This window comes from Amblyomma americanum, chromosome 1 (assembly GCF_052857255.1).
Source record: "Amblyomma americanum isolate KBUSLIRL-KWMA chromosome 1, ASM5285725v1, whole genome shotgun sequence".
Taxonomy (NCBI): domain Eukaryota; kingdom Metazoa; phylum Arthropoda; class Arachnida; order Ixodida; family Ixodidae; genus Amblyomma; species Amblyomma americanum.
Genome location: NC_135497.1, coordinates 334518252 through 334528242, shown reverse-complemented (window position 1 = coordinate 334528242; position 9991 = coordinate 334518252). Strand labels below are relative to the sequence as shown.

The window sequence follows — 9991 nt, the reverse complement described above, 5'->3', positions numbered from 1 at the left end:
ATGTTAAACAGAACTTCTCCCATCGTATGCTCGCATTAGCAAATATGGATGGGTTATTGTGGGAGGTGTTATGGAATGGTTATTGTGCGCTTTGGTGGGGAGGAACATGAGGCTTAAAGGTCAGTTTTCATTAGCATTTGGTTAAAAACATTTTGTCCACCAGTTTGGAGACCAAACAGAAAATTGGGAAGCAGTGTCACAGTTATCTTCTGACCGACAGGTTTGAAGATAGGGACTTGCACAAACACTTTCCAGTTGAGTAATTGGCAGATAGTCTGTATGCCATGATTCGTTCTTTCAGTTGTTGGCAAGTGCACCAATTAAAATATGCCCTTTACTATTTGCTTTTAACAAGGCTGTTATGGAGTATGCTAGCAGTGAATGAATAAATCTTCATCACTGGGAGCAGTAGGGAGTTTTTTTATTCTCATACAGGCAACTGTTCTGTTGCATGACCTTTTGGGTTGCTTGCCTTTTCATGGTCTTTCATTATCACATTAGGTGACCTGGAATGCATCATTATCAAGTATAGACAGCAGGCAAAAACTTTCTTTGCCATGCACAATTACAGAACATAAACTTGAGGGCAGTACTGAAAATGACATCTATGGAAAGTGATTGATAAGCATTTAGCTCTTGCACATGCTAACAGTTGTAGATGCAATGCGCAGGCCTGTAGGGGATCTGGCTCTAATCATAGGTGTGTCGTATTCCTGTTTAGGGAGCAGCCAAAGCTGACGGAAGCTGAAATGGCTGCACATTTATGCCTGGAAGAAGCGTAGGTGGTGCGGCTGGTGCTTGAGTTTCTGGCCAACCGGGAGCTGAGCATCAGCCAGCTGGCCCTGGAGCGGAAGTCCGGCGTCATCAATGATGCCCTCTCAGATGATCTGCTCTTCCTGCGCCAGCTCATTCTGGATGGGCAGTGGGATAATGTGTTAGATTTCGACCAGCCTCTTGAGGGCATGGAAGCCTTCGACAGCAAGCGCTTCAAGTCAGTATTCAACATTTTCTTTTTTTTGTTTCACACTGTCTGGCATTGCTTTGAAGTTGCATGATGGTGGGTTAACTGCAATATTTCCTCATGGCTTCATATGTAAGCATGGTAACTCACATTCCTAAATTCTGCCACAATGGGTCTGTAAGTAGAAACATGCTGGGGTTTTGGTGCTCTGTATCTTTCTGCGCTGCCGGAGTGGATACAGGCAAAAATGAATGTCTTTTGGGACAAGTGTTTGACTTGTCATCACTTGTTTACGTCAAAATGTGCTTTACTATTCTTTTATGGTGGTTTCCAGTGAGGCTGGCTATCATCATATATGTCAAAAGGTAAGCAGGATGGCGATGGCCGTCACCTGTCAAAGTGGCCAGATGTCTTGTCCATGGCTCAGCTTATTGCCCTAAGCTTTTTGCATTGTGAATTGCGGTGATGCCTGACAGTGGTGGCGTCGCTGCACCTAGCTGATATAATTTTGTACTGGCATTGTGCATAGCCTTCGTTATGTTAGCCCATTTGTATTTGACACACATGAAGTTCCTGTATTCAGAGGGTGCAGGTTGTAAGAAGGTAATTCATCAGACAATATGGACAATATTCTCAGGCCACTGTCTTATCTGAAATTGGGCTGTTGTACTCGTGCAGGTGAACTACTAGAAGTGTATTTTTATGAAGCTGGGTAAGGGCTCTATGCAGGCTACCAGTGTCTGTGATGTCTTCAAATAGTTTGTCTATGCCATCTCTGCTAACTGGGCTAGGGTCACTGCCTAAGCAACCCCACCTGCATTTTTCTTTGCCCTATAGGTTCTCTGTGCTGAAACACAAGTTCCTGGAACTCCTTTGCATCCGGTCGGAGGCTGGGCTGGTGCAGAGTGCGGAGCTAGGTGTGGATGATACGGTGGCCTGCCTTGGAGCCCTGGAGCAATGCAGCCCGTCTCGTGAACACTACAACCAGCTGTGCCTGCTGCTGACTTTTCTCCGGCTCTGTGATCATCTTGATTACAAACACTGGAATCCCAGCAATGCCCGAATCAACTGCTTTTGAGAGGTTTGTCTTTTTGCCACCAAGTATCCAGAAAAATTATACTTCGTACTTCATATTCTTCTGCATCTGCATTGAGTAGCATAAAATAATGTAAACCGTTGACACCGCAGAGTGTTCATGGTGCAGGATAAAGGTTAGCTTGTGTGTTTGAAATGAAGCTGAAGTGCTTTTAAAATTAACTGAGCTTCAGTTGCCTTGCCTAGCCATAAAGGTTGAAAAACCACTTCAGCATCTATAATTCTGAACAGGCCTGAAATAACGAGTTGCGTGATGACTGTGCAAAGGCTACAAGTTCGATCGCTGCCACAGCGGTTGCATTTTGATGGAGGCAAAGTGCTAGTGGCCTGTGTGCTGTGCGATGTCAGTGCACGGTAAAGAACCCCAGGTGAAAGAAATTTTCCAGACCCTTCACTACGGCATCCCCCATTGTCTATGTCGCTTTGGGATGTTAAACCCCATAAACCATAAACCATGTGGTGCAGTGGCAGTCCAAAGGAAGTTTTTGAGCATGAACAGAGAGCTTTGTTTTAAGTACATTTAAAGGACTTATAGGGACGTGAGGACGAGTTGAAGTTGGCCTTTATTTATAGATTACCATATTCTAATTATAGAGAGGACAACTCACACTGAAAACAGAGCTTGTTTAAGTTTGCAAAGATCAAGAAATGATGTGCATGTAATGCCTCCATTGCTTGTTTTCATAAACAAACTGTGATTATAAAGAGGCAGTTTTTCATGGCAGGTCCCTGAGGCCAGGCTACACCGCCATCCATTTATTTCAAGGCAGTGATCGGGGAGTTCCTTTCGATTTTGATGTCACTAGTTTGAATTGGGGGAGCGGGAATAGTTTTAATCCAGTTGTTTTCAGCAAGAAAGCTGTTTTGTTTCTAGACAAACACCAGTACAGCTAGAAAGCATGAAGAGCAAAACTGCAAAACAGGACGGGACTGAGGCAGGCGACAACACAGGGCGGTCCCGTCCTGTTTTGCGTCCCGTCCTGTTTTGCGGTTTTGCTCTTCATGATGTCATACCAACTGGCCTACACCAAAGTCCTTCTAAGTTACAGCTAGAAAGAGCCGCAGAATTGATTTTTACAATAACAAAAATCGGATGGAATTGTCCTCACTGTGTTTTTTATATTTGTGGTTCTTACAAGTGGCCTGCAGTTTGTGATTGTTGGCCTTGTGAAGAGTTTACACTGCCAAGCTTGAGTAGTATACTTGAGTAAGACATGTCGTGTTAGTTGGCGTAATTCTTCAGACATGGTAAAGTTGCGTGAAAAAGACACAGAAACAGGGTACAGGGTGAACTCAACGAGCTCATCCTACATACCCTGTCTTGTGTGTGTTTTTTCATGCAATTTTATCATGTCTGAACGCATGAGTAAATTTCATTTCATTTCGTTTTACTACCGTAAAGGCCCCGAGGGACATTACATAGGGGGGAGGCGTCATCACAACATCAAAGCATTACATTGTGTCATCACGCGCTAACTGATGAACAGTCTAAAAAAAAGATACAGTAGGTGCGGTGTACATATTCATGTGTGCATACATAAGTAACATATGCATGAGATTTTTGGGTGCAAAAATAGGTGAAAAAGAAAACAAACAGACAACAATAAAGCAAAGGAGATAAAACAGCTCACATTTGGGTCAGTAATTCTGCCTAATCACATAGTTGCGTTACCAAACTGTCTCCAAATTTTTCGTTGCGCGTGATGTAGACATTGTCTTCTGGAAGGTCATTCCACTGATTAATCGCAAGATGAAGAAATGATATTCGTAAGAAATCTGTTCTAGCAAATAGCGGCTCCACTTTATAATTATGGTAAAAAAACACGAGTGGCAGGTTTAATTTTCTCAGTGGTGTAGACAGAAGGATTATGGTAAAGCCTGTGGAAAAACATTAAGCGATGGAATTTGCACCTTGTTTCCAACAGCTGAGGATTTAAGTCGCGCTTAATCATTGAAATGATGGAATACAGGGAATAGTTACATGAAATAAAGTGTGCAGCTTTGTTTTGCAGTGCTTCTAATTTGGTTATTGCATAGGATTGATAAGGGTCTGAATTGTGAATATTGTGAATATGTAAGTTACGGGCTTTTTTTGGCATCAGTCTGAATTCTGTAAAAGATATAGGTGAAGTTTCTTGCAGTGTGGCACACTGGCCTGTCATCAAAACGCAGAAATCACTGCAAAATTCAGAATTGATGTTTATGTGGTCATATTTGTATGATACCTTATAAAGTCTAGCCCATTTTAATTGCTTCTTTACAAGCCTCTAGACCCATGTACACCTCAGTAAGGTGTGTTGTATGCACAGGCTTCATTGCATTATAAGTCCACCTTCACAGTGGCTGCGCTCCACCACTTCTCCATTCCCTCTTGCCATACATGCATTGCGTCGGTTAAAAAATGGTTCATCATGTTGTTTGGGAGCTTGCTTTTAATGCTGTGGTCATGTGTCTCTTGTGAGTCCTGTCAGATCAAAACTTTGTTGCTGGTGGCCAGATTCTGCAGGAACTACTGTTGTGTTTTGAAATTTGGACCAGTCACGGAATGTGGTGTTCATTGATTATTCCCAAAATTTTAGCCTGTAATGAAAGTGTGAAAAATCAAGCTGTGCAAAAAAAAAATTGTGGTATGTTTATACTTAAAAGCACTGTTTGCAACAATTGCGGCTAACACATTCTGTGGCTGAGACTGGCAGCATTGATTGCCAAGTCAAGAATATGTTGCCCCTACTCGCATGTATATATTTACCTACGATACCCTACGATAGCTAAGATACCGTTTTTTTTCTGCCTGGCATTCGGTGCTTAAATTCCCAAGGTATGTTCTGTGAACCATCATATCAGGGCATAATGAAGCATTATTGCATTTTTACAAAGTTGTTGGACCCTTTTTCTCAAGGGAAACAGTTTGAAGTAATTATGGCTATACATGTCTACCTTTTTTTATTTGGTTCTTAAATATGTGCACTGACCCGCTGCAGTGGCTCAGTGGCCATTGTGTTTGTTTTTTGAGCTGAGCTCAATGATGTGGGATGGAATTCCGGCCATGGTGGCTGCATTTCACTGGAAGCGAAGTGCACAAACACGTGCGTGCTGCACAGTGTCATTGTGCATCAGAGACCTCCAGATGGTTCTAATTAATATGGAGCCCTCTCCACTATGGCATCTCTCATGGCCGGTGTGCAACTTTGAGATGTTGTAAACTCCATTTTGGGTAGAAACAGCGCAAACAGACGGAGGACTGGGAACCACCACATAAATTTATTTAAAATAAATTTTAAAGACCACCACATAAATTTAAATTGAAAGACCCACACAGTCTTTACAAACAGAGGGGCGGCTCACAGCAGCCGGATTTGACTGGGGTGAAAAGTGGGCTCAGCACCAATACTGATAAAGAAAGCAAATTTTTTCAAGCCAGTTTTGTGATTTCACATTGCGCCTATAATGTCGTCTCTTCGTGAATCAAAACCAAGTTCATGCTAGAACAGGTTGCAAAAGTGTGAAACGTCATTTCAAAGGCGATGTACCGTATCTTATTTACTCGCATAATTTGTGCACTAATTTTTTTAAAAATTATGGCTTCCAAAAGGGGGTGGGCAGATTGTGCAAAAATATTTTGAACATGGTCCTAAAAACCTCTACAAAGTTCATAGAGTGCAATGATACTGTGTATTGCTGTCTGTACGTAGACCTCGCTGGCCCAAAAAATTCTTGCTGGCCAAAAAAAAAGTTCACTCCAAATATAGGACCCACTCGCCCCACGTTATGTAGCTCCCTACGGGGCGGCATGCCGGCGCCTGCGTTTTTCAAAGCAACAAATGCGCAGTGATACAATTGCAGAGCCAGCAGTGGGAGGCAAAGGAGATAATGGATGATAAAACTGCACCCTCGTGTGCGGCCTGGCTGACTAGCGGCAAACTAAAAAGAAATGGTTCGGTAGTCTCGGGAAAGCGACTGCTAGCGCGAATGAGCCGGATAAATGGCGCACAGTTCATGCCCTTGCCGCTCGCACCTTTTGCAACTGCACATGGCGACTCGGCCGTGCCGATCTTCCCAAGCCTGCCTTGCATGCAACCACGTTGATGCTGGTGTTCTGGTGCAGCAGAGAGTGCAAAATATTCCTTTCAGGCGCTAATTAAATCTGGTGAATGGAAAAATCATCTTCTGTATAGATGACCATCAGTAGACTAAGCAAAAGTGATGTGCTAACAATTATGCAAAAATATTCATATTTAAGCATATTTTATTTGTGTCCACATTTGTGGACATAGCGCCTTAAACCTGATCCATGAACGTAAACACTGCTACATTTGCTTGCCTTTTCTAACTGATCATTAGACATGAATAAATGTTTAGCTGTCAGAATATACGCTTCAGGAAATTATTCTGTAGTTCATGACTTATAAAACAGATAAAAGCAGTCATTCTGTGACGACAGGCAGAGGAAAATTCGGTATTTCGATCTCCGAACGTGGCTTTTAAATGTGCAGCCTTCACGTCGGCACCGTTGTGTAATTAACATATTCAGAAGTCGGGGCCAAAGGTTGCTTTCATCATAAGTAGTGTTTCAAGTCCAGCTGCGTTGAAGGGGCCTCGAGTGATTTGAGCATAGGTGGAAAGGGAGAGAGAGATGGCATCTTGCGGCCTGTTTTACATATGGTATTTACAAAGATGAGAAGTGATCTTTAAAGGTCGTAGTTTGCTCAGTTTATGTCAGAGACCTGAAACAAACTGCCTCCTCGCTCTACCAAAGTGCTCATTGTTGTTTTGTAGCCTTGCAGCTGAGCGGCCAGTTCTGAACTGACCATGGTGTGAGGGCGCGAGCTCCCCTTCTTCATTCCCGCTTGTGTAGTGCTGCCAGGGTAGGGTGCCTCGATGCCCACTCGCCTCCGCTTTCAGGGTGAGAACACTGCCCGCGACGGCAACATGTTGGGTCACACTCTCCTCTTCGGCTGCATAGAGCGCAATGCGGCGGCGTTCCGTTTGGAAGACAAAACTGCCCATACCGCGTGAAAATCCTCAAACCTGGTGTTCTAACAAGAAAGGGTGGTACCAGAGATGTTTCAAACAGCGAACCTGAGTTAGTTAAACTAAAATATGTGATGTTTCACAGCTCATCTGCTGAGAAATTAGGCGCCTTGCGAGCATTCGTTACATTCTCACAGCGGTTGTAACATTCCCAGCACTATCTGTACATCCAGATACTGTACATCTCGATTGCTTTTCCAACAGTCAGAATTGCTTATTTAGAGCTGGAGTTTCATAATCGCGAAACACTGCCACTTGGGCAGTTCTATTGAGAATATCAAGCTTTCCTGTCAGCGACAGTTTTGAGGTTGTTTGTCATTCCCTTGCTCCTCTGTTGCTCTGCGACAAAGCAGTGGCAGTATATAAGAGATAAATATATGAAAGCATAACAACTGTCTGAAGATTTTGACATACACTGCTCACCTCGTGTTTTGGGTGTTATTGAAACAGAACAGTGAACTGTGTAGGAGTCTCACTGTTTGATGGTAGCACAAAATTGACTCACATTATTTTATAATTTGTCTTGCTTTCAAGAAATGTGTGAAACGGTCACCTTTGTTGAATTTGTTACTGCGTGGTTTTCTTTCGTAGTCTACAATTAACTTGTTCATGTGTATGATTCACTTTGCACAAGAGCATGATATCCATAACCACTGCTTATTCGCCATGAAATTTTGACTTCAGTTTTTGGTAGGTTCAAGGCAATGCCACCTCGTAATGATCATTCTGTCCACTTCAACAAAACCAAATTAAAAGATATATTTTGTATGTGGCTACTCTAAGCCTCTGCACTTTTCGCCATCGGAATACGGCGGACATCAAATGCACTGACCATAGGAGTCAGTGTTGCTGAGTGAAACACAGCACGTAAATATCAGAACAGCAAAGAATAATCCATTTATTTACAATATACATGATACTGAAGGTACACATTCCGCTCTGCGTTCTAAAACAAAAGGCAACTTGTATTCACTGAAAGCCTGCGCTTGCTACTGTTTTGCTTCCATAGGATCGATCAGGAAGTTCAGGTGTGTTCAGTCATCGTGCAAAAATATGAAGCCTAAGGGACAAAACGGTCAACAAGTTTCTGGAAAATTTCTGAGTGCTGGTGCACGAAATTTGTTGGAGGGCCACAGTACTGATAATCATTTGTCTTAGTGTCTTCATTGGCTTTTGACACGACTAATATCCGTTGTTTCAGAAAAAAAATTAAATTTCCTTTTGCACTGCCCAACAATTTTCAGAACTTCTTGGCTTGCGTAAGTTATATTTTCCCCACCTTGTACAAATTCTTTCAGCTGAAAGAGTTTTAATTTTTAATTCTTTCCAAGAAAAACCAATAAGAACGACAGATGTCTTGCTGAATAATCAGCAAGGTGTCGCATCGTACTATCAATCAACGTCTATTCAACACTATTCAGAGGGAAACTCTGACCATGTGCATAATTTTTTTGCGGAACAAGCCTTTAGCAAACGAGAAAATATGAACGTATTGTTTCAGACATGTCCTCAGTTGTCCGCCCCAGAAGGGTGTGGCGACGGATCGTTTGGAAAAGAAATTTCCTATTACTGCTTGGAATCCTTTACATATGGTGGAGTAATGAGACAGTCATCCCAGTTAATGTTGGACAAGCGGGTATTAACCACGCAAAAAATAGTTATGTTCGGCAGATCATTCTCCGCGCTGCTGGCGTACCTGAGAAACTTGGGATCTAGTAAGCAGTTTTTACATTACAACAGCAAATGTAGCATAATCCAACAGCATTCGGCGACCCTGATACTGTAAATTGTGACTACGAAGGAGGCGCCAATAACCGCAGCCTCTATTTCAGTGTAGCCAGTAAGCGGGGAACGCAGCAGCCGGTCATAACTTCTCGATCGGCGTGCATTCGCAGCGACTGCATCATGTAAAAAACATTCAAAACTGGCAGAACATTGCTTCCAAGAGCGAAACGACCATGCAGCGTCAATTTCCAGTTTATTTGCATCATTGCAGTCGCCACGCCACCGCACAAAAACGACGCCACATACATAGCGCGCAGTATACGCGACCGGCGCATGTGACCCAACATGCCGCTGCGAGGGGGAAACGGCGGCGCAGGGTGCTACAAAGGGTGCCCTCACCCTGAAAGCGAAGGTGAGGCGAGCGGGCATCGAGGCACCCTAGGTTGCTTGTTTTCTCCGCCTGCCGTTTTCGGTTCCCTATTTTCGCGCTGTTTTCTTTCTTTCCCTCTCCTCCTGTCGTTCTCTCTCTCTCTTAGTTGCGCTCTCGTGTCTTCGTTGTTCCTCCCTCGCCAACGCATGCAGCGCACATCTCTGTCACTCAGAGCGCGAATACTAGTTTGATAGTAGCATTAGTTGATGAAGAAGACGCTGTGCAATGCACAGAATGACAGTGTGTCGCAGCTTAAACACAAGGCGTGTTCGGCTTCGGCGATATAGCCTAGTGTTCTCGCGCCGTGGCCAGCGAAGCTGAGCTGTTTGCGTCACACATCGCAAGATCTTGCTCAGGGTTTACCCATCGGAATAGCGTTTTCGCGCCGGAAGGACCGCTGCCAGTTTGCGGAGTATCGCGGTACTTCAGCGTGCGGTCATGTGTGCATCCGCGCAACGAGGGGAGGCGCTTTCCTAATGTATTTCAGCAAAAGTGTAAACACTGCATATGATATTTTTCTGGAAATATTCAAGCCAATTTATGAGCAGAGTTTTCCTCTAGTCGCAGTAAAAAAGGGTTCTACCCTTTTTTACTGCGACTAGAGTACTGGGTTAGTACAGAGCTTTCCGCGAGATTTAGAGAAAAAAATAAGTTATATCACCAGTTTATCCACAGCAAAGTTAAAAAAATACTGCTAGAGTTTAAAGCCTATTGTAATCGCTTAGATAAAAATATAAAGAAAGCGAGAC

The 9991-nt window shown here is 43.4% G+C and overlaps 1 protein-coding gene across 4 annotated transcripts in view; it reads left to right on the top strand.

Moving 5' to 3' along the window:
• Positions 1–472: 472 nt before the first annotated feature.
• LOC144115516 (uncharacterized) overlaps positions 473–9991 on the top strand; it is a 30212-nt gene continuing 20693 nt past the window's right edge. The window contains exons 1-2 of one of the 4 annotated variants that reach the window (XM_077649930.1): positions 473–991; positions 1799–2042. In XM_077649930.1, the coding sequence (XP_077506056.1) occupies positions 2017–2042 (26 nt within the window). In that variant the 5' untranslated portion in view covers positions 473–991; positions 1799–2016. The remainder of the gene's footprint in view (positions 992–1798; positions 2043–9991) is intronic. The other 3 variants (XM_077649929.1, XM_077649928.1, XM_077649927.1) reach the window with 3 other exon arrangements.